Consider the following 23,277-nt stretch of genomic DNA (forward strand, 5'->3'; position numbering starts at 1 on the left):
TACCAAGCCTGTTTCACTGGCTTTATTTCTTCTTTCATGTTTCCATGCTGTATTTCCTCAAGCCTGTTAATTTTGGCTCTGTGTTATTACTACCCATCCTTCCAACTCTTTGAAGATACTGTGATTTTAAATTAAAGGACTAAATGGGGACTCATATTCCCCTTCTTCTCCCGAGTCCTGCTCGGCTCACATGTCATTTTTCCCCGGGTTACCTTGGCTCCCAAACTTGGAAATAGTGCTGCGAGTGTGGATGTGTGAGAGTGAGTGTGTGCGCACACGGGAAGGTGCAAGAGTGTGTGTGCAGAGGGGAGATTTGGGAGGGACTTTCACTGTCCTGTGAGGCTTCATGTCAGCCCTTAGTCAGGTCAAACTGTGAAGGGCCAGGGCCTGGCTGGTCTCTCTCCCCCCTGAACCCAGCCAGAGGTGATGCTGGTGGCTACCCACACTCTCATCTACAGGCCATTCACATAGACACCAGGTCACAGCAGCCCATGCTTGTGCCCTGGGGGCTTCCAGACACTCCGAGGACAAAACTCAGACCCCTCCCTGCAGCACCCCCACTATGGTCAGTGGATTGATCCCTGGCCCAGCCTGTCCTCAGTTTGCTCTCTCCTCCTGTCATTTCTGGGTTCGGCCTGGCCAGGCCCAGACCCAGCCTGCTCAGGTGGGTCCCTGCTCAGAACGTTCCACGGTCTCCCCCTCCCAGCCTGCTTCTGCCCCCGTGTCACCTTGGAGCCCTCACTGGCCCCACCCCAAACTCTTCATAGTGTTCAGAGAGCTACTGAATGGGCCACAGCAGGTGCCACCCCAGGGCCCATGGCTGGCGGGTTTCCCTGGCAGAGGGGGAGCCAAGGGATGCGGTCACTGCTCAGGCTGTGGTGCCCAGGTTGGTCGAGGTGAGAGGCACTGGGCAGTGGCAAGGTAAGGGGCCAGTAGGTTGGGGTTCCATGAGGCCTGTACACCTGGGGGTGAGCCAGATGTTACTAGAGGGGCCACTACGAGGGAGGTAGGGAGCCCCTGGCTGGGCCCAGGATGGTCACCTCAGCATCTGGAGGTGGGCTGGACACGTTCTCCAAACACACCCCACCCTGCTGACTCACAATGTGCCCAAGGCTGAGAGCCCTGAGTGGGGCCTGATCCCTGGAGGGGTGGGGCTGTGGGTACCAGGGCCTGGAGGCTTCAGCAGCCTCACAGAAACAAAGAGGTGAGGGAAACCATGGTGAGGGGATCCTCACGACCAAGGACGAATGGCGGCTTGTCTCTGAGAAGCGGGTCAGGGAGGGAATCTGGGACTCCACTTGGTGGGGGATGGGGCGGATGAGGGAGTCCCTGGCAATGAGCAGCCACCTCCCTTGACAAGCATGCATGTTTATCTGAACAGGAAACGTACAGAGGGAAGGTTTCCAGGCCGGCCTCTGCTTCCTCTCCCTGCACCTCTGGATCCTCTTCTCCAGCTGCTCCACGGGTCGGATGTCGGGTGTCCAGGATCCAGGGGCACATGCGGGCTCACTCGAGGCAGCAGGGGGACCGTCCTGCAGAAGCAGAGGCTGGACAGATCTGGTGGACAGCTGACACCATCAGGACATGATGCCATGTGCACCCGGCCCCGGGTACCGGCAGGACAGTGAGCCCTCTACCTGAACGCACTCCTCCGGGCACTGACCCTTGGGCCCCCAGCCCCGATTCGCCAGCCTGGCCAGGTGTCCCATGAGGATGTCCTGGTCTCCTGCACCCACCTGCAGTCCTGTTGGGTTCCCCCGGGGCCCGTGGGCCCCCACATGCCAGGCTGCCCACGCCTCTGCCTGCCTTGTCTGATTGAGGGCTCCAGGCTCCTCCAAGGGGAAGGAGGATGTGCCTGAGTGAGGGGTGCAGGTGGCCCTGCCTTCCTTTCTTGGGGGCCCTGCTCTGACCCGGGGAAGGTGGGTCCTGAACCCCCTGGGGCCTGGGGGCAGCAGGTCCAGCCCTCAATTTGATGCTGAAAGTTTAGGGCTGGTGGTCCCTGACCTCAGACAGGCACTGATCCTTGTTTCATCTCAAAGGCTGAGGTTTAGCGTGGTGGGGGGTGAGGGAGGGGGCTGGGGAGGACATCATGACAGCACCTGCCAGCCTTGTCTGGACAGTGGGTACAAACTAGGGGGCGCTTATGGCAAAAGCCATGTCTGGGGGACTGTGGTGGGTGCTTGGGGGCAGGGACCCCTCTCTTTCCACAAATGCGTTGAGCCTGGGCAAGGCGCTGTGAGTGTGTCCCTTCCCCCTCCCCCATCCTCCCTCATCCACCTAGGTGCAGAACTGTTCCCCAGCCAGCCTCAGCCCCACCCCCACTCATCTCCTTCCTCCCCATCAAGACTGTGAGCTCCTCTCCCCTCATCAGCCCGTCCATCCGTCTCAACCGCAGCCCTGTCACACAGACGGATCATGACAAGGTCACTGGACCAAGCCTCCCACTGTGTCCTAGCAAGGAGAGAGGGAGGGGCGGGGTGGGGGAGGGGAGGGGAAGTGGGGAAGGGCAGTGGTGGGGTGGGGGGAAGGGGAAAGGGGCCCTAAGCTCAGGGTTCCTGGGAGGTTGGGGAAGGGGAATTTGGGAGACCCTAGGCAGCCAGGCAGCCCCAGGTCTGTGCGGGATGAGAGGGCCTGTCCCCTCAACCGTGGCGACTCCACTCAGAGCACACAGCCCCAGGACTGGGGAAGACCCCTCCCCCAGGGGCCAGTACCTCTGTCCCCAGGGCGGGGGCCACCATGCCCCCCTTCTCCAGGGAGCCGGGTCTTGCTGCTCGTGCCAAGGGCCCTGGGGGCTTCCAAGATGGGCATGGGGGGCCGGGTGCTCTCGTGGGTGCAGGCATGGAGCTTCAACACGTGCGCTGGGTAGGGGGGAAGATGTCAGCAGGGGTGGGGAGACAGGAGACAGCCAGGAGGCAGCGGCCCAGGAGAACTGCTCAAGGCTGGGGCACCAATGAGCCGGCACGGGGCTCCCTTCCCTCCAGTGTGAAGACAGAGGCACTGGGCACCACAGTAGGCGGGGCCACTCACTCTGGATGGCGGACTCGCAGGCCTGGCCCACGAGCTGGTAGATGGTGGCCAGGGACTGTGGCTCTCCCTGCAAGGGAGGACAGGCCACGTGGCTGATGGCTCAGGCAGCGTGGGGGTCAATGCCTCCCCATGCTCCCCCAGGGTCGGCCCGGACCCCAGACTCTGCACACTCACCTTCTCTCCTCTCTCCCCCTTGGGCCCCGGCAGCCCCTGAGTGGGAGGAAAAGGAGAAGTACCTGGACCCCGCAGCTGCCCAGAGACCCAGGAGTCCCCAGAGAGCAGAGGACCCACCTCTGCTGCTGCAAGAGGGAGACAGCCGGCCAATTCAGGCTTCCCTGGCCCCAGGCCCCACCCAGCCTGCAGGCCAGGTCTGCTGCCACTCTGACCCCTGGAGTCCAAGTTGGAGAGCCCCACCCCGACCTGTCCCCCACCTGTCTCGGGCTTAGCAGGGGGCAGTTCAGGGCTCCCTCTGCTCTGAGCTTTGTGTCAGCCTCACTTTACAAATGTACCAGCTGCTGGGCACCCCTGGGCATCAGCGCACATGACTGGGCCCCCTGGCTGTTGGGCTGGGTGGAGAGGGGACTTACTGTGGGCCCCACGGCCCCTGGGGGTCCTCGCTCGCCGTTGCTGCCCCTAGCCCCCGCAGTACCTTGGAAACCCTATGAAAGTGGGAGGTTGGGTTTGGCAGCTGTCCCCCGGGGGTGGCCTCTCCCTCAGAGTCCCCCCACCCTGGACCAAGATCAGACTCCTCAGCTTCTCCCCAGCCTTGCCCCAGCTGAGCCCCACACCCACCCAGCAGGCCCTGCTTTCCTCACCCACCCAGGGCAGTCCCGGCCCACCCTGAACACTGGCTCTGGTTCCCAGTTGTCCAGGTGTGACTGCAGGCCAGGCCTCCCAGGTGTGGCCTCTTGCAAGAGGAGCAGCTTGGCCTTCCTGGCACCCAGTGAGGCTGAGCCCAGGAGACGCTGGCTGGGTCTTGGCTGCTGGCCCCAGCCTCCCACCCAGAGCAGCTCCACGGCTCTGAGTTCAGCTAGGACCTCTGGTAACACTGGGCTGGGAGGAAGCTACTTCCAAGTGAGGGGGGTACCCCCACTCTCTAGTGGGAAGGGAGCCAGACCCACCCATCCGCCCTTCCCAGGCCCAACCAGAGGCTCGGGCACCTTCCTGCTGTGTGCAGTCAGGGTGCAGGCGAGGCTGAGGGCTGCACAAATGCAGCATTTCCTACCAACCTCTCTGGTGGTGTGAGATAGGGGGGCTACCTCTGTTGCTCCTGAGCACAGGACACACACCCCACCTCTGTCTAAGTCCCTGCCCCAGCCCAGGAGAGAGAGGCCTCCCTGGGTCACCACGTTCAGCTCAGCCTCAAGGAAACTTGAGGGATGCCAGTGGGGTGGGCAGGGCTGGGGGGCTCATGGAGGAAGCAGTGCTTACCCTAGGGCCTGGAGGGCCAGGCAGTCCAGCAGTCCCCTCCAGGCCTCTCATTCCCTGAGGGCAAAGGAAGGGTGGGCGGGGGCAGGGCATGTACCCCTGCAAGCCCCTCCTACGATGACCCCCGAGACCCCCAAGACCCCATGGGGGGTACATGCCTGTGCCTGGCTGAAGCTGGCCCATCTCAGGGCCTGGCCCCCCCCGGGCAATGACCGCACCTGCCCCCGGTCAGTATGGACTGACACTTCCCTCCCCACTGGCCAGGCCATGCAGAGAAGGGTGGGGCAGAGAAGGAAGCCCCCGCTGCCTCCATCTCAAGACCCTCCAGCCAGGCTTCTCTCCCACCTTCGGTCCCTGAACGCCAACCTTCCCGGGGGTGCCCTGGAGGCCGGGTTGGCCCTGAAATAGAACAGAGGTGGTCGACCAGGCTGGGGCTGAGGTCCAACCCAGAGGAGGAGGCTCTGTCCCTCGCACACGGCCCTCGCGTCCCCAGTGTGGTCTGACCTGCAAGCCGGGGTGTCCATGGTCCCCCTTCTCTCCTTTGACCCCTGGCGGACCCTGGAGGGGGAAGATGGACTGGGCGGGAAGGCGAGGGGATGGGGTAGGGGGACAGGGCGGGGGGAGGCAGCACCTACCACAGGTCCCTGGATGGTGCGGCCCTGGGTGCCTGGTGACCCCTGCTGACCTCCAGGACCCTCGGGTCCCATCTGTCCAGGTGGCCCGGGCTCTCCCTGGAGACATGGGAGTGGGGGGCTGAGGAGGCACGTGGCTCCTCCTGCAGCCCCTCCTTTGATCCTGCCCTGGGTTGGGGGGGGCAGACCTGCCCGCACACAGGCATCTTCACCCTCATGGCCCACCCTGAGAGGGTCCTGCTGCAACCCTGCTCTATAGATAGGAGCTGGGCCAGCTCTGACAGTCCAGTCACAGAGCTCCGAACCCCAGACACTGGAACAGCCTACCAAACCTTTAAGGGACAGAGGCCACCAATACCATTTAAACAGCTTGCTTTGCAGTTGTTGTTGTTTTTTTTTTTAAAGAATGCTTTCAAATAATTGTGAGTTAAACATATCAATGCACCAAATTCTATAAAGAAAACCACAGGCATTCCCATTTGCGAATATCAATGTGAAAATCCTAAATAAAACATGAGCACACAGAAGCCTGCAGCCTGTTAAATGTGTGGTGAGGGCCCAGGGACCATGCTGGCTTCTAGTGGGAGCAGGAAGAATTCAGCATTCGAGAGAGATTAAATCATTCACCAAACTAATAGCTCCAAAAAGGAAAACAATTTGCTTGTGTTCAGAGCAGCTGATGAGGCACTAAATCTTATTTAACACCCATTCTTGATTTTTAAATTCTCCTAATAAAATAAGGTTAGGATCTGACTATCACATGACAAAATCCATCTGTCTCAGCTCCCAGGCCTGCCCCACACTCAACGGGCAAACCACAGAAGCATTACTGTGAAGCCAACAAGGATATGTCTGCTATCACCGGGGTTCCTTAACAAACTCTGGAGTGTCACCCACACCAGAGAAATAAGCAAGAAAATTTTTTTAAAAAGAAAGAGAAAATCGAAAAGGAGACAGTGATATGATTTTTTGCAGGTGCTGTAAATAAAACCCAGGAAAGTCTAAGGCAACCATATGAAACTAAAAGACAATTGCAAATAAGATATTTGAGTAAGAAATGGGGCCCAAAAACAATACACAGAGAGAACAGGGGGTTTAGGGGAGAGGATGTAGAGCCGGACCCATCCCTGCCTGGACGGCGACTGCTCCTCTGTCTGAAGAGCTATTTGGATTCTGGACTCCGTGCAAAGCTGGTGATGTGATTAGACCGCATTTGAAGCGGCGGGGGTGGGGGACTGGCTACTCAATAAATAGCGGAACGAGGGGCAGTGGCCTGGGAAGGAAGGAGGAACCACAGTGCCAGGCTGGAAGGTGCTAGAAGCACTTTGAGGCCCATGAGGAGGTGGTCCTCACAGACCTAGGAAGGCCTTTAAATACAAAGCCATTCAGGAGCTGTGGAGACAGACCCACATAGCTGACAAGACAAAGGGGGATCCTAAATCTGCCTGCCACATATATCATAAGCCAGGCCAGGAGACCAGGACTCAGTACACTAGTCACAGCTCAGGACACAGGGTTCCCATAAAACCTAGAGCCCCTCAAATGAAGGAGAAAATATAAGCCAGCTGAACGGGGCCAGAGGACATGCATCCAGCAACTTCCAAGGGGGTGGAGCGGCTAATGGGAAAAAACACTGGGGAGGGCAGAGCACACACGGCCCGGCCAGGCGCCCAAGACTGCCCGCCACATGGTGCCCAGACTGGGGTCCCCCTCCTGCCTAGGGTTGGATTGCGGGGGTCTCGCTCCTGCACCCACCCCCAGGATGCCCCATGACTCACCCTGGGCCCTGGGAAGCCTTGCTCTCCTGGGGCTCCGTTCCTCCCAGGGAGGCCCTGTAGGGGCACAAGCAAGACTAAGGCTGGGCTGTACACTGGCTCCCCTGGCAGTGCCCTGGACTCCAGTCCCCACTTCATGGTAGAAGAGGGAGGGACCCCGGGGGCCAGTGCCTCCTGGCCTGCCTCCCCCACAGTCACTGGTTACCGCACACATGGGCTCATGGCTTCCAGCCCTGGCCCCTCCCTGGAGAGGTCTGTGGACCACAAACCGAAATGGGTCCTGCACCCTCCAGGCAGCCAGAGGGTCTGGACTTGCCCCACAGTGGGGCCCAGGCCTGGAGCTGTGACTCATGGCCAGGCCATGACCAGCACCATGCTGCAGCTGGGCTGGGCTGGGCTCCCACCCCCGGCAGGAACATAGGGGCTCCAACACCAGAGAGGGGCTGGCTCAGAAGGCTGCAGTGGGAAGGAAGGGGCTTCCAGGAGGGAACTCAAGGGCCGTGGGTGGACGAGGCAGCCAAGACACTCATGAACTCTGGCCACCAGTGAGGCAGGCCCAGGGACATCTGCTGGGGCTTGGGGAGGGGACCATATCCATCAACACTGGCAGTGAAATGTTGCCGGAGTCTGTGGTTACCCCAGGGAGGAACTGCGGGACTCACCGGAGGTCCTTGGGGGCCCGGGGGCCCAGGGGTCTGTGAGGAACACGCACAGGCAGATGGGAAGGCAGGACAGGACTCTCCCTCCTTCTGGGAGAAAGGAGACCCCGCTATTAAATGCACCCCCTCCTCAGCTCTTGTTTAACCCCAGAGCTCAGTATCTGCACTGACTGCAGGGTCCAGGAAGGCGAGGGGTGAAGGGTGGGGACCTGGTCCTGGCTGCCACCTTCCTGGCTGCCTGGTACAAGCCTGCTGACAGGATGCCATCTCTCATTCCCTTGTAAGCCCTCGGCAGGGCCAAGCCCAGTGTGGGCACACAGGGGAGTCAGTGAGGACCCCTTCCTGTGCCTGAGCCCACAGAAAAGGGCAGTGGCCCTGAGTACATGGTAGCAGCCACTCTGGAGCTGGGGGCTGCCTGGCCTGCTCTAGCTCTCCTTGCCCTAGGGCCTCCAGGACACCCACCCAGCTGCCCTGAGCTCCAGCTCCGGCCCTGTGGATCACCTCCTCCAGGAAGCCTGTCCGGATTTCTTCCAGATGACCGGGATGGCCTGTCTATCCCCAGACTTTTGCCCTCAGTGGGCACTTGGCCACCTACCGATGCTGGGAGCTCGCAGCACCTGTCCTCCTCTGCCCAGGAGTCATTGCACACGATCTGTAGCACCTGGAGCTGGAACTTCGGAGAGGAAGAGAGAGGGGTGGGGTTGGTCAGGTGTGGCTGTCACAGGGGATAGGAGGGGCCCACCAGCCCCAGATGGTTTGGCTCACCGAGGCTGAGCTGCTCCGGGGGCCCCGGGCTTTGGCCAACCTGCCCAGCATGACGAAGCCAGCAGCAGGCAGGCTGCTGGCCTCCCCGATGGGCCTCTCGGCCACCTTCCGGCAGTCCACGTAGAGCCTGACCTTGGAGTGGCCCACGGCCACATGCACCTGGGAGACAGCAGGAGGTTCCCTGGGGCCCCAGCCAGGATGGGCTCCCTCCATGTCCACAGTCCAGGGCCAGAGCAGGGAGGGGCAGAGACTATTCCTGGGGCTGGCATCTGGATCCTGACCACCCCACGTCTCCTGAAACCCCTCACAGGGCCTCAGTTTCATTCTGTACAATGACACCTCCACGGCCCTTCCCAGGGGCTGCGGGACCAGGAGCAAGGGCTGGATGCTCTTTGACCCAGATTAGGGTGGGGCATCCAGGGCAGACGAAAGTCCCTGCATTCTGGGGGGTGCCATGGTGACAGGGCAGCCTGTGTCCTGCAGAGCCCAATGGGGGTCTGTCCCAGAACCTGGGGGTCTGTCCCAGAACCTGGGAGCACCGAGGGTCTCAGGCAGGAAGGCATGAGCTGTGGTCCTTCCAGGACTTTCCAGTACCTTGTGGAAACTCCCAAAGAATATCCTCCTCACTTCAGGCAGGTCGAAGATGACCTCCTGCAAGGTGGCCCTGGGGTCACGGTTGAAGTAGGTCAGCGACTTCCTGCCAGCTGGGGAATGGGACAAGAATCACATGAGACTCCCGCGCAGAAGGCGGGAGAGGATCTCCCAGAGCATCACCTGACCCACTGCTGTCCCTCCAACTGACCGTCTAGCAGAACCCCAAGGATGGGCTGGAAGTCCTCGCTTGCCACCTGCCACAGTGCAAAGGCCTCTCGGGGCGTCTCAGGGAGCAGGCGCAGGAGGAAGACGACCGTGTGCTCCGGGGGCAGGGTGGCCAGGTGGATGTCGCTGTAGGGAACAGGAAGGGCACCGCAGGCCTGAGAGGAGGTTGGACGCTGGGGACCGAGAGTGGGGTCCTCAAGGCCAGGCCGGGGAGTGTCAGCAGTGAACGCCCCTCTCCTCCTGCCCTATCAGGTCTCAACAGGAGCAGCTTGGGATCCCCAGGATGGCCCCACAGGGACAGGAGGCCATCCCCTTGGCACATGCTGCTTCTTCTCCAGTGCCCTTCCCCCACATTCTCTCCTCATAGCTCCTACTCTCTGCCACCTCCTGGGAGCCCTCCACTCTTTGCAACCCCAGAGTTGCAATTTGTATTTTTCAAATTCCTATCAATATTATAAAGCACGTGATTTACCTTTGCAATTTAAAACATTTTAACTTAAGAAAAATTATGCTGTGCATGTGGAAGTTCCAATGTGTGGTTAAAGACACCCCCATATATGAAGTGGGGTGATTATTAGACCTCGGGGGCCATACAAGCCATGGTCATGGTGAGTCACAAAGCAGTGGCTTCTCATAAACCCTGGATATGTGCAGATTTGCAGGATCAAATTAGAGCATACAGGAAGCAGGAGTTCTCAGGGAGACAAAGGTGGTGGCCCCTGCCTAGAAGTGCCACCTGGGGAAAAGCCCTCCCACCCCACCTCCAGGGGCCTCATTCCACCCACAGGAGATTTATTAATTTATGGAACTCGGATTCCCAGAGTCCATGTGCCCCCGGGAGTCTGCCCAGTTGATTTCCCCAGGGTGCCCTCCTGCTCTCCGGCCTGCCCCAGCTCCCACCTGGCCCGACGGGTCAGCTGAGAGTCCTTGAAGAGCGTGAAGGTCCTGGTGGGGCCAAAGGCCGAGGGCTCCATGGCCACGCCGCGGATGGAGGCATATTCCTTCTCCACCAGCCCGAAGGCCGCCATCAGGTCAAAGCCTTGGGAGGAGGGCACCATCAGACAGGAGGGGAGGTGGGGGTGAGTAGGAGGCAGAGTAGAAAACCACATGTCTGGTGAGAGGAGAGTGTGGGAGCCACAGAGACAGTGCAGGGACGTCGGCCCTCAGGGGTCTCGTCCCCCCTTCCCTCTATCCTGGACTCAGGAAGGACATGCAGGGAGCACCAACCTGGCCCTTCCATGCCCACAGCCATCACCTCCCCACAAGTCTCAGTGCCCAGAACCTCGCCCATCCCACTCCCACTCTCACCCCAACTCGGCTGGCCCTGAAGCTTGGTCTGAGCAGCTCTGGACATCCTTCAGGAGACCCAGCTACCAAGATAGCTCCCCCGCCCTCACTACCCACCCACTGCCCCCACCTGGCAGATTTCCCTGACCACACAGGGGCCATGTGCCAGCCTTCTGATACTGTGGACCCAGGCTCAGCCTCTCGCCCGCCCCTCTCCTGGTCAGCACAGGTTCACAAAGGCCACGCAGGACCCACGGGCCCCAGCATTGCCTGACCCCAAACCCAGGCCACCCTCCCCCAACAAGGACCCAGAGGAGGAAGAGTGGGTGGGGGCTGGTGGGAAGCAGCTGCCACACCAGAGTGGGACCTACCTGGGGGGGAGCCATCCAGGTGGAGGGCCGGGCAGGCTGCTGAGAGGGGACAGGGGTAAGGGTCAGCAGGGAGGGGCCCCTTGTGGCCAGGTGCCCTGCCCCGTGGTCCCCACACTTCAGGGATAGGACAAGGACAGTGTCCAACCCCCAGGAAGACAGCACCTGGCCGGGTGCTCCCACAGGGTCTGCTTCGAGAGGTGAGATGCCCTAGGTGCAGGCCAGGAGAGACCTGAGTATGTGGACATGCCTGGGTCCACACCATCCTGGGGCCGGGCTGAGCCAGCCTGCTCCACTTCCAGGCACTGTGTGGACACTCTGAGTGTTCACGTATGAGTGTGGACAGGAACTAAGACTCTCAGGGCAGGAAGTGGCTCCCTGCCACCCAAAAGAGGAAAGGTGCTGAGCTTTGGGTAGTGAGGCCCCTGTCCCCAGAAGTATTCAAGTCAAAACTGGGCAACACCCATGGAAGGGACACAGAGGGAAGCTGGGGTGGTTCGGGCCTTCTGCTCTGAGCGTCTGATTGTCGAGAGAAGCAGCAGGAACAGCAAACAGAAACTGAGGCTCCTCTCAGCTGGGTCCTGGCCTGGGGGTGGTGGGATCTCAGGGACCACTGATACCCCAGGGGCAGGGCCAGCCCAGAGTGGGCCCTGGACTACGCTGCAGCTACCGTGTCTGTGGCATGTGTCCGGCTTCCTACTCTTATAAGCTGTCTGCCCTGCACCTCCTGGACACAGACCCAGAAGAATACCGCCCATCCCCCAGCCCCAGGCCTCTGCAGGCCGGCCACAGCCATGATTCCCTCCACGCCAGCCTGCACGTGCTCAGCTGGACTGCAGTGGCCTTAATCCTGCACCAGAGGGTCTCTCGCTAAGCTCTGCAATGCGGGGTACATCTGGGAGTCACAGGGCCCACACGTCCTGGCTGCCAGGGTCCTGGGCCTGGCAGGAGTATGCTGGATCTGAGATCTTGGCGCCAATTCACCCGTCCGGCCCGTGGCAGACACCGCCACGCTCTCCCCTGCTCCATAGATGGCTGAGACCAGGACCCGGTACTTGGTAGCTGCCAGCAGGTCAGGGATCGTCACGTGGCTCCTGGGTCCTGGAATGGAGATCTGGGCGGAAGTTGGGTGAAGATGGTCACTTGAGCATCTCTGATAGTTTGGGCATCTTGGTTCCCTGTCTGTGGGTCCCGTCGCAGAAGAGTGGCCCCCTCGACAGGCAGGATGGGACATGTCTCCCCAAGCCCAGGATCTGGTGGCCCGTGAGGGGCGATGGCCTCCCGGCTTCAGGGAGACTCACTGACTTCTCGGGTCCGGAGCCTGAGGCCAGCGCGTAGGAGAGCCGGTAGTGGAGCACGTGGCTGCTTGGGGGTGTCCAGCTGACCCGCAGGCTGTCAGGTGACTCTGAGGCTAAGGCTAGGTTGGAGGGTGGGCTCCGGCTGACTGCGGGGGAGCATGAGGCGTGGGGCACCTCAGATGGCAACGCTTCCCCTCCACTCTGCACCATGCCTGCCACTCTCCCACTCCACGGCCCCCACCATGCCCACCACGCAGCCCAGTGCCCCGGCCCAGACAGGGCCACCAGGCCAGCTGTGGAACCGCCTTGGGTGCGGTGTCACACCAAGTGACCTGGACCCTTGGCCACCCCAGGGATCTTGCCTGGAGGGCTCAGGCAGGCTCTGTGGACCCAGTGGCCCACTCACAGGGTCAGGACTGGAGGGGCTGTCTGTCAGGCCCACAGAGTGGGGGGTTCTGGGGCAGAGCAGGGTCACCTACCAGGGGTGTAATGGAGGGACACGGGGTCACTGCGGGCCCCATCCCGGTAGTAGGCCAGGATGGTGATCTCATATTCTGAGTGCCTCCCCAGGCCAGGCAGGATGGCCGTGCCCAGGTTCCCCGGGACAGAAATCTGTGGAGAAAACGGACTGGTGTCCACCTGGGGGCGGTGTCCTTCCCTGGGGGCCGGGCTCACAGGAGGAGCTGGGGTGGGGAGGGTCCGCTCCCCCACCTCACGGGCTTTCCCCTCTCCCAGGGGCATCCACGTGATCTGGTAGACGAGCACGCCAGACACTGCCGCGGCCGCCCACTCGAGCCGAACTTCATCCCCAGGCAGTTCTGTCACCGACAGCTGGCTCGGGCTGGGGACTTTCCCTGGAATAGGAGACTGAGGCTGGGGCGGCAGAGGGGCCCCCAGTCCCCACTCACTGTGCCTGCGGTCCCCTTTCCCAGAGGGGCTGTGGGCCAGGCACTGGTCCCGGGCCCCACCGCCATACCTGTCCAGGTACCCACCCTCACCTGACTTGTGTTGGTCTGAATCACCCAGGGGAGCAGAGGGAGGTGGCCTGAGGACCCCACCCCGACAGCCACTCACGTGTGGTCAGGCGGCCAGTCAGGGTAGAGGAGGTGCCCCCAGGGTAGAGACAGGTGACGCGGACCATGTAGGTGGTGGAGGAGGAGAGGGGGCCCAGGGTGGCCGAGGTGGCATTCCCAGGAACCTCCATCTGCGGTGGCAGGGGGCGGAACACATGCAGCTAGAGGTGGGCAGCTCCTGCCAGAAGGAGACCCAGGCCCGCCCCACGACCACTCCCAGACTGGAGAGAGGGGACCGGGAGTGGAATCCATGGCCCTGGGAGGGGTCTTGCCCATTCCCCCAACACACTGGTGTTTCCACCTCTCAGGGCCTGCTCCCCCAGCACATCCCGTGTGAGGATTCTTACAATTCTTTGCTTCACTTCTGCCTCATCCCCCCTGACTAGGACTGGGGCCCACAAGGGCTGGGGTGGGGTCAGCTGCCTTCCACTCCCCCTGCACTGCTGGGGCTGAGCCTCGGGGGATGTGGTCACACCCACTGACCCTGAATTCAGGGGCCCGGTCGGGGAGGCTAAGGGCGCTGGTCCCCGTGAACAAATCACCCCCCTGGACTTGCAGGCCTGCTCTCACCTGTCCCGAGTGGCCTCCCTTGCCGGAGACGTAGCTGACCCTGAACAGGCGCACAGGTCTTGTGGTGCCCTCCCAGGATACGCGGGCTGAATCATGGCTCACGTCTGAGAAGCTCAGGTGTCTGGGGGTGGCCAGGGTGGCTGCAGGGCACACCAAGGCCTTAGGACTGCCCCATGGGTCCCAGGGGAGGGCAGGCGACAGCTGGGGTTGGGGGACTACTGGATAGGGTTGGGGCCCCCTACCCGTGGAAAGTTGGGGGAAACAAGAGTAGGCAGCAACTTGCAGGATGCACTCACGGGTCCTGGCACGGATGCCCTGGGCCTCGCTGGTCTCTGCCCCTCGAAGGCTCTGCACCCACACCTCATAGTCCCTGCCCGGGGCCATGCCATCCAGCAGCACCTCCGGCCGCCCCACCCGCACCTGCAGGGACACTCACGCTGGCCCTACCCTGCCTGCCCCTTTCCCCCTCCCCCCTTCCCTATACCCCTCCCCCTGTGCCTGCCCCCCATCTCCTCTGTGCCCCGCACCTCTCTCCTCTCCTCCTCGCCCTTGGGGGAGGCAGGTGACCACCGCACCAGGTACTGAGTGGCCTCTGCTGAGGGCTGCCAGGTGAGGCGGACAGTTTTGGGTGTTACTGAAGTCAGGGTCAGCGCCTGGGGTGGGGGCAGGGGTGCTGGTGGAGACAAGGGCAGAAAGTTTAAAAATGTGGCAGCAGGCAGAAATCAGACCTATCAACCAGCAGGAATCGGGGGAGGACAGAAACTGTCAGTCCCTTGGTAGGCGCGGGCTAGGTGTGTCCTAATGGAGACACAGAGGGGAAGACCAGCAGGGGTCGGGGAGGACAGACGACTGGCTGTAAATCCCGGAACTGATTTCACCCTGGATCACCACGCAGGTTTCTGTAAAGGCCACCTGCCCTGAGGGTGGGAGGGCTGTGGCCTGGGGTTAAGAGGCCACAGCCTGTGTGTTCCCATTCAGATGGAGGGTCCAGGATCCAAAAACCCCAGAGACAGAGAGCAGATCAGGGATCAGCAAGGACTGTGGGGGAGGGGAGGGCTGGGGTGACCACTAAAGTGTGGGACTCCCTTCAGGGTGACGGGTGCACGATGCTAGGACTATATGGAAAACAACAGTATCACCCGCTGTGCACAGGTGACTGTGGGGCATATCTCAATAAAGCTGCTGGGTGGGGGGGTCTCATGCAGTTCTGAGGGAGCTGCAGGCCAGGCAGGGTGGCAGCTCCAGTGTGGCAGCAAGAGTAATGGGTCTTTGCTGTGTTAGGGTTATGATACAAAGGTTGCCACTTGTGCTCAGAAGAGGACACTGAGGGTCAGAGCGGCCCAGTGACTAGGCCTTTGCTGGGTGTGGTACCCTGCCTGGGCTTCAGACCACCTTGAGGGTGCCGGACTCCAAGGGAAGGCTGCAGGTGGGGGAAGCCCCTACCACCCTGAGCTCACGCACACACCTGTGGTCGCCAGGCCCTGCAGGCCCTCGCCGACGCCAGCCTTGTAGAGGGGGAACACAGAGACCAGGTACTCGGTGCCGGAGGTCAGGTTGTGCAGCTGCGCTGACGAGGTGGGCCCTTCCACCACCACCTGGAGCAGGAGCCACGAGGAGTAGGTCGGTGGGGTGCAGGGGTCAGCCTTCACTCCCTGAACAGCTGTGTCCCCAGGGCAGGTCTGGGCCATCAGCCCATCACACAGGCGTGAGCACAGTCCTGCCATCCACGGGTGTGTGGGGCCGTGGTTTCATAAACCTTCCACACCTGCTCCTCATTCACCTTGATTTTGTCACCCGTGGGCGTTACTCCAGCCCTGCCTGTGGTAGGGGGGTGGGGGGCGGTGCTCACCTCCCTGGGGGCGCCACCCTTGGAAGGCCTCCACACAATCAGGTACTTGAGGGGCGGCTGTGGGGCCGGGCTCCAGGACAAGAGGATGCTGGAGGAGGTCACTTGGGTCAGGACCAGCCTGGTGGGAGCCGGAGGAGGGTCCAGGGCCAGTGTAGCTGTGGGAGTGAGAGGAGCCCAGGCCCAGGGGGAGGCTGGCGTCAGTGGCTCTGCCTGTGCCCCCTGGCGGCCACTTCCAGGAAGGACAGGGGCTCCCCAGTTGTTTTGGGAGCCCTGAGAGCCCAGTGGGAGGGGACCTGGTGGGGCTGCCCCTTGTGTGGCGACCCTGCCCCTGCGCGCCAGCCGCATCACTCACCTGGGCCCCGACGCGGGCTCCTGCCCTGGATCTTCTGACAGATGAGCCGGCTGAGTAGGCCGGAGAGTGTGCCGAGCTGGGGGAAGTCCTGCACGTTGTGGACGGTGATGTCCAACGGCTGGGATGCCAGAAGCCTCAACTCGGTTTCGTCAGCATTCTTCACACCTGCCGCAGGGTTGAGGAGAGGGTTAGTCCACCCAGCACCCTTGTTTGTTGTGCAGTCAGGACCACTGGGCCCCTGCTGGTCACCCAGTTGGCAGAGGGCCTTTCCCAAGGACCCCAGACCCCACAGGCCCTGGAATGAGGTCACCTGGCCAGATGCCCGTGAGAGACAGGTTGGTGTGAAGGTGCCTGTGGCATGCCTGCCCAGGTCTCCGTGGAGCTTGCAGCCAGGAGAGAGGTCAGTGTGCTTTCCTCGGGGTCCTGCTCACCCAGGGGCTGGGGTCAGGCACAGAGCAGGGTCTCTGCTTCCAGGAGCACTGCCCCCAGGTCTGGAGGTCCCTCCCAAGGGATGGAGTTAGTGACCAGCTGGCTACGGGAGCAGAGAGAGGTCCCCAGGGCATATGGTGTGAGGAGCAGGGAGTGGCCACAAACATGTCCATAGATGACACTGACAACTGGCCACTTCACCAGGGAGTGGCCAGGCTGCCCACGCCAACTTGTGTGGCCACCTCTGATTGCTTATGTGGGAACTCAGGTCTTCAGAGCAGGGGATCTTCCTCCCATTCATAGATGGCATTGGGGGGCAGGAGGGAGTGCTGAGGCTCAGAGGCCACAAGACCTGCAGCCTGGGGAGCCAGGAGCCACCCTGCTGTGTTCTGTGAGAACGCCCACTGAGAGCCCGGCAGGGAGGAGCTGCTCACCCACAGCAAAGATGTCGACACCCAGACCCTTGAGCACGTGGCCAGCAGCGTGGGCATCATCTTGGGACTTGCCATCTGTCACCAGAATCACCAGCTTGGCCGCCTCTGGACGGAGACCTGCTCTGGGCTTCAGGTTCTGCTCCAGCACGTGGGTCAGGGCCAGGCCTTGGGCACAGTGAGAGCAGAGTACTCATGCCCCCACGCACACTCCTGCCCACCCGCAATGGCTCCACCAGCCACTGGCCACCTGCTCTGCCCACCATGGCAGTCTTGTCCCCTTCAGGCTGCGGGTGCCTGGAGGGCAGGGATTCCCCCCTCCTTCCCTCATGGGCACCTGAGACCCAGGGGCCGGCACCCCACACCTTGCTGCTGCAGGGTGCACAGGGTGAATGGGGATCAGGGAGGGAATTGTGCCATGGGGGTGTGGTCTGCCTGGGTCAGCAGTCCTCTCCCCTGAGGAGGACTGCTGAAAATAGGGCTCCCCCAAGCTGTTTGTGGGACCTCCCAGGAGCCTCTACTGACCAGAGGAGCCACTTGTTTTCAGCAGGACTACCTGACTTGCCACGTTCACTATGGATGAACGAGGCAGACTGGCCCTCTGCAAAGGCATGAATACACAGGACTCGGGTGTGGTTCATGCATGCCTCTCCTTATTTGAGGGTGCAAGGGAGACTGATCATGGGACAAGACCTGAATGGACCTTGAGGGTGGGGCCAAGGCTGGGGCTGGGGCCAGGCAGACCTGTGAATGTGTTTCCTCCTCTGTAACGGAGGTTGTGCACAGCATTCAACACCTCCTCCTTGGTGCCAAAGGCATTCAGGTCCCACTCGGTCTGGGGGGCTCCACTGTACTGAGTCAGGCCTGGAAGGGGAGGAGTCCCCACTCTACTGAGTCAGGCTGGGAGGGGAGGGGTCTCCTCTATACTGAACCAGGCTGTTGGGGGGAGTGAGCACACTGCAGGTGGGGAGGACACACACAGCCTTGCCTGGGTCACCAGGAAGGCATGTTTGCAAAGCCCCACTTTCCACACAAGGTCCCCCTGGGAGCTAGCTGTCTTCCCAGTGCAGGTGGGGACCTCAGTTTTGCTTGGTCGGGTGAGAACTTAGCCTTGGTTCCTCCCTTACTTCGCACTCCTTTCTCAAAGTTGGGGGTAGGGAATGGAATTGTGAGGACCCACCCCAGCGGGGCACAGGGCAGGGCTGGGACCCACCTACTTGGACTTTGCCCGGCCCAATTTCAAAGGGCTCGATGACGCTGGCCAGGAAGTCTTTGACCTGCTGGAAGTGACTGTGGCCTATACTCCAGGACCCATCCACCAGGAAGATCATGTCCGCAGGCATGGGGGGTGTGCAGCGGAACTGGGGTCTGCCTGGGGTGGGAGGGGAGGGAGGTGAGGTGTTGGGCAATGTCATCACTGCTACAGGACCCTGAACTGCCTGTGGCTGGGCTCCAGTCCCCAGGATCTCCTTCCCTGAGGTTGGTAGAGGAGGAGGGGCTGCATAGCTCTGGCTTCAAATGAGGTGGGCAGCAAAGTGTTGGGGGACAGGTACCAGGGTCTCACCAGACTTAGAAAACCACACGTGAAGCTCAGCCTGCTGTCCCAGCCTCCCTGAGTCCCCCCAAAGGGGGTTCATAGGACATCTAGTTGCTCTGGAACCTCCACCCTCTATTGGCCTGGCCAGTACTGGTCACTGCTCAGTTGTCCAAGGCGGGGGGGTTGCACCTTCCTTGCCCACCAGCTCCCAGGCCCAGCTGGTAGAGGCTGTCTAAAGGGGAGCCGACTGGGGTGAGTCAGCACCATGGACAGTGCCAGGTGGATGCCCATTCCACCAGCTCTAGGCTGAGGCCTCACTGTGTGTGTGAGGAGGGCTGTCTTAAGGACCAGGAGCTCTTTGGAGACAAAGCCATGCCCCTTGATCTGGGGCTCCCAGAGCTGTGCACAGTGTCTCCAGGTCAAGACCCAGAGCCAGGGCCAGACCCCCTCTTGGAGGCTCCTGGCTGGGTAGGTATGGTGAGACCCTCGTTGAATGCGGGAGGCACCCTCTGGCCTCAAGGCCCTGCACTGTGGGGGAGATCACCCTGTAAGACCCCAAGTCCACTGGGAGACAGTGGAGGGCCTGGACCCCAGGACTCCATGTGAGGTCTAAGGAAGGAGGTGTCTTTTTCCATTCCAAGTCTCATAGGGGAGACAAAAGCAGAAACATCCCAGGTCTGGTAGGGGAGGCACATCTCTGCCTGCAGGGCCTCATGGGAAATGCTGTACTGTGGTCCTGCCCTCAAGCCCGCAGATGCTGGCACCCCAGCCATCTCACCTGGCTCCCCACTCCCTCCAGCCGAGGTCCTGGCGTGGTTCGGCCCCTCCAGGCCTGGGGTGGGCTGAGCAGGGCCCGCCCCTGTGGGGCCCCTGGGTGGGTGCTGCTCCTCACCAGGTACTCCTGGGGGTGGGTCACAGCTGTGTTACCCCTCAGCAGCCACACTCAGGCTGGGGGGCACCTGAGGGAGGTCGAGGTAGTGGGACCAGGCACTTGGGGCCCAAGGACATTCCCAGCAGCTGACCTGCCCCAGTGGGTTAGTGAAGTCAGGAGCAGGCAGCCAAGCTTAAGTGCAGGGGTGTGAGGGCAGACGGAAGGAGGACCTCCTGGCCACGTGGATACCATGAGGCACTGAAGACTGCCCCCTGTTCCCAGGCACGTACCGTCCCCCGACTTGGCCCCATCAAGCGTGGGTGGATCTTGGCTTGGGGCCAGGGCCCCTGGGGGCTTAAGGTCTGGGCTCCCCACAAGGGAGGGGGTGGGCTCCAGGGTTGCCCCCAGTGGCCTCTGGCCGCTCCTGCTCATGGAGTTACTCTTCAGATCCTCAACTGCAGAGAGATGTGATGGGATATCAGGACCCCACCGCCCGGCAGGGGCGATATAGGCCTGGGGGCTGCCCACACAACCCTTCCCACAAAGGCCCATCCAGGCTCTATGGGCTCCCACATGCACCCCCAGGGCACTTACTCACAAACTCCCTGCGAGCCAGCAGGATGTTCCCTGAGCCAGTGAGCTCAAAGATCTGCAAGGTGTACCCCTTGGAGGGGCTCAGGCCCCCCACGGTGGCCTTGGGGGTCTTGGTGGTCAGCATCACCTCCTGCTCTGGGTCCCCTAGGGTGGGGGTGGGGAGAGGGATCAAGGCAGCCGAGGTGGGTGGTATCTGCAAGTGTGTGTGCACTGATGCCTGCAGGTGTGCATGTGTGTCCATGTGTGTTGGGAGTGGTGAAATCTGCCTGGCACCCCCTTTTCCCCTCCCCTAGCTCCTCCCTTTGGGCCAGGGGAGGGAGTAGGGGGAGAGGTCTGTGTATCTCTCTCTAGGACCTGATGGAAGTGGCCTGTGCTCCTCCCCAGAGGGACTCATCTCAGGGTCCACCGGGGGATCCATAAGTTCTTCAGGTGCCATCAGAGCAGCGCTGGAGACACCATGGAGGTGTCTGTGCAGACAGGGCTGCATGTGGGGAGGGGCCTGCCGCCTGTGCACAGGGGCTGGACAGTACATGGCAGTGAGCCTGTAAGCACGTCCCAGTGTGACTGTGAGTCTATGCTAAAAACAAAGAAACAATTCCAAGGGCATGCTGCCGTGCTCTCAGGGGAGGCAGCCACGGAGGCAATAGGAGCGACTGATCAGAGGTCAGGAATACCTGGCAATTCTTGGACCTCAGGTGCTAGAAAGGGGACTAAGAGAGAAAGGACTCACAAGCCTGCCCATTGTCCAGCATCCTGCAAAGTGGACAGCCCCCAGCCTGGGCCCAGCCCTGCATGGGGAGGTGGGACAGGCCAGGAGGGCGAGGTCCCAGGTGCTTCACATGACTCAAGCTGCATAATTTTCACAAGCCCCCACCCGTTTTGTAGATGGGAAATCGAGTCACACAGTTGCTCAGAATCAGGATTTAAGCCTAGGTCTGTTGGGTTCCTGCTGCCTGCCAGGGAGGGATGGGCAGGCAGGCCCTCTGAGGAGTGCATCCTTGGCACATTCCCCACCTAATTATTTGGGGTTGAGACCCTGAAGAGCTCCACCCAGGAGTAAGGGTTTCTGAGGACAGGTCAGCTCTTGAAACAGCTGAAGCCCAAAGTCAAACAATCTTAACTCCTAAAATGGAGTGAGTCTGCCACTCGGGCTTGGCACTGTCAGGGTCCTGAGAGCTCTAAGCTGGGGGAGGGTCCTTATTTCTGCAAACTTGTTGACTGCCTTCTGCACGTGCCAGGTGTAGGGACACACGGGGGGACATTAAGGGCCCTGTTCTCCCGCCACAACCTCCCTGTGCTAGCGGGGAGACAGTGAGGAGGGAGGGCAGAGCCCAGGGGAGCCTGCACTGTGACCGCCGTGCTGAGCGTGTTCACCGTCGGTCCGCACAGAGGCAAGGCGCGGGCCCCTACCTGCCCTGGGCTTCACCTGCACCAGGTAGCCGAGGCTGCTCCCCTCTGACTCTCTCCACTTCATTTGCAGCCGGTCCTCAGGCAGCACTGTCAGCCTCAGGCGGCCACTCGCTGGGGAAGCAGGACAGGCGGTCAGGACTGATCCTCCTTGGGACCTCCCCAACCAGCTGTGGGGCCCCATCCTGAGGTTCCAAGGAGGCTGCAGCCCCTCTGGGGCTCAGCCCCTCTGAGGTTCAGAGAGGACTCCAGTGCCACTGGGGGGAAATTTGAGAAGAGGAGCCCACCTCCCCGCCACCAGGGTTGGAGGAGGACTGGTCCCCTTCGCAGTCCAAGGCTGCTGGACAGATCTGGGTGGGGGAGACTTCTGTCCAGAGAGGCCCTCCTGGCTCTATTAGGAGTGCCCTGCACCATGGATTTAGGCTTAGGCCAGCATCCCAGAGTGGCCCTAACTGCCCACCCACCCAGTGGAGACACAGGCTCTGAGCCAGCAGTGGCCGGCCACCCCTTCCGATTCCCCGCCTGAGTCCCCAAAGTGCAGTGGAGACACAGCTGCAGACCCCCTGCTGCCATGGTCACACAGCCCAGGAGGTGGGGGTGCCTGGGGGTGGGGGTGACTGGGGGCGGCGGTGCCTGGGGGCGGGGGCTCCCTGGGGCAGGTGCCCTGGCCATCCTGGGAGGAGGAAGGGGCCTTGGAGGCCTGAGCCCTCCAGCACAGCCTGACTTCCGAGCTTCCGGCAGCTCCTTGGTGTGGGTGACTATTTTTAGAAAGTGGGGACAGAGATGGGCTTCTTCTGGCTGCCCCCCTCAGAGCAGGGGCACAGGGGAAGGGCAGGGCTGGGGGGAGCCTGTGGCAGACACAATGGCCGCTTCAGAGCGGGAAGCAGCTGAGCTGGGCCTCCGGATGGGCCCCCTGCTCCCTGGAGCATGAGCTGAAAGGCAGGAATGTCTCAGCAGTGGGGGCCTTGAAAAGACGCTTGTGAGTGGGGGGCCCAGCTCATGAAGAGCCTCTGTCTCCCTGCACCCCTGAAATGTTGTCGGGGGGGGCTTCCCAAGCTGCTTTATGGATCTGCAGGTCGGAGCCTTGGCAGGCGCCGGGGACACAGCACCCAGCCAGGGGCGCCCCCCTACAGGGCCATTCTTGGGGAAGGGCAGCCTGGACGTATGGGTCCCACCCTCATCTTCCAACCACCCCCCCGCCGCAGTCCACCCAGAGTCTGCAGGGGCCTCGTGCTGTCTACGTGTGAGTGTCTGGGGTTCCTTACTGACTTGGTCCCCTTGGGGGGATCTTGTCAGAGCCCCAGGGATGGAGGGCCCAACCATCTGTGAGCAAAATCATAGCCAGGAGGATGTGCTGCTGGTAAGAAGGTAGTTAGAGGAGGCAGGACTCCGGGCTGTGTGGCTTTGTGACAGGCCCCTGCCGCGCCCCTGTGAGGACTAGCTCAGAGGTCTCTTACCCTCTCGGCACCCGTGGGAGCTGGACACATGCTAGGGATGTGGCTGAGGGGCGGTGTGGAGGAGGCTCACTTTGTGACTCAAACACCACCTCCCAGCGTTGGTCTCCCCAGCCTTCCCTGATGGGTTTGAGCATCACCCTGAAAGGGACACACCCCATAGGGAGCTGAGCGTCCCCTCACTGGACACGGGACAGCCGACCAAGGTGCTGCCCGTGGCCATAAATGAGCTGAAAGGATGAGGGACCTGCTGGAGGCGGCATCTTGGGCTCTCCTCGGGGGTGTGGTGGGGTCACTTTTCAGTCTAGATTCTGTTGTTTGAAAATTTCACAACGAAAAACGTGTCCAGAGAATGATGAAAAAAAAAATCACTAATGCAAGAGTGAATCAAATGCACAGTGCGTTAATGCACATTTGTGTTAACAAATGGATAATACAAAAAAAAGCCAACTAAACGGAAAAACCGCAATGCCAAAGGTCAAGCCACATAGCTGAGGGTGACACTGGTGGCAGAGCTGTCCTGTCTTCCTGTCTCTGTCCCCTAAGTACCTGAGTCCCTGGGAGCAGCAGCTGCTCAGGGCCAGAGGGAGACTGGTCCCGCAGCGGGGACCTGTGCCCTGGGCAGGTATGGCCTGGGGGGGTCAGGTGGGAG

The 23,277-nt window shown here is 61.4% G+C and overlaps 1 protein-coding gene across 1 annotated transcript; it reads right to left on the reverse strand.

The window, feature by feature from the left end:
- Nucleotides 1,419-22,888, reverse strand: COL20A1 (collagen type XX alpha 1 chain). The gene is made up of 34 exons (XM_018056863.1): nucleotides 22,828-22,888; nucleotides 21,175-21,285; nucleotides 19,765-19,908; nucleotides 19,472-19,625; nucleotides 17,976-18,130; nucleotides 17,507-17,626; nucleotides 16,766-16,930; nucleotides 15,903-16,067; nucleotides 15,551-15,705; nucleotides 15,167-15,296; nucleotides 14,229-14,374; nucleotides 13,998-14,121; nucleotides 13,702-13,841; nucleotides 13,133-13,262; nucleotides 12,770-12,912; nucleotides 12,538-12,670; nucleotides 12,062-12,204; nucleotides 11,745-11,874; nucleotides 10,764-10,799; nucleotides 10,006-10,144; nucleotides 9,089-9,231; nucleotides 8,881-8,990; nucleotides 8,287-8,445; nucleotides 8,117-8,194; nucleotides 7,525-7,611; nucleotides 6,866-6,919; nucleotides 4,960-5,013; nucleotides 4,801-4,854; nucleotides 4,459-4,512; nucleotides 3,615-3,686; nucleotides 3,202-3,237; nucleotides 3,046-3,094; nucleotides 2,712-2,858; nucleotides 1,419-1,532 (listed from the first exon to the last, which is right to left on the reverse strand). The coding sequence occupies exons 1-34, from the start codon at nucleotides 22,886-22,888 to the stop codon at nucleotides 1,507-1,509; spliced, it is 3,747 nt and encodes a 1,248-aa protein (XP_017912352.1). The 3' UTR covers nucleotides 1,419-1,506.

Source organism: Capra hircus, chromosome 13 (assembly GCF_001704415.2).
Source record: "Capra hircus breed San Clemente chromosome 13, ASM170441v1, whole genome shotgun sequence".
Lineage (NCBI taxonomy): Eukaryota > Metazoa > Chordata > Mammalia > Artiodactyla > Bovidae > Capra > Capra hircus.

What these genes read in the sequence shown, in the direction of transcription:
- COL20A1 (XM_018056863.1), bottom strand. Translation starts at nt 22,888, where the DNA reads ATGCCGCCTCCAGCAGGTCCCTCATCCTTTCAGCTCATTTATGGCCAC. An exon ending in CCCACGCTTGATGGGGCCAA is followed by an intron (nt 18,131 to 19,471) that starts GTCGGGGGACGG and finishes CACCCCAGGCAG; the next exon opens with ACCCCAGTTCCGCTGCACAC. An exon ending in CGGGCCCCCAAGGACCTCCG is followed by an intron (nt 6,920 to 7,524) that starts GTGAGTCCCGCA and finishes GTGCCCCTACAG; the next exon opens with GGCCTCCCTGGGAGGAACGG.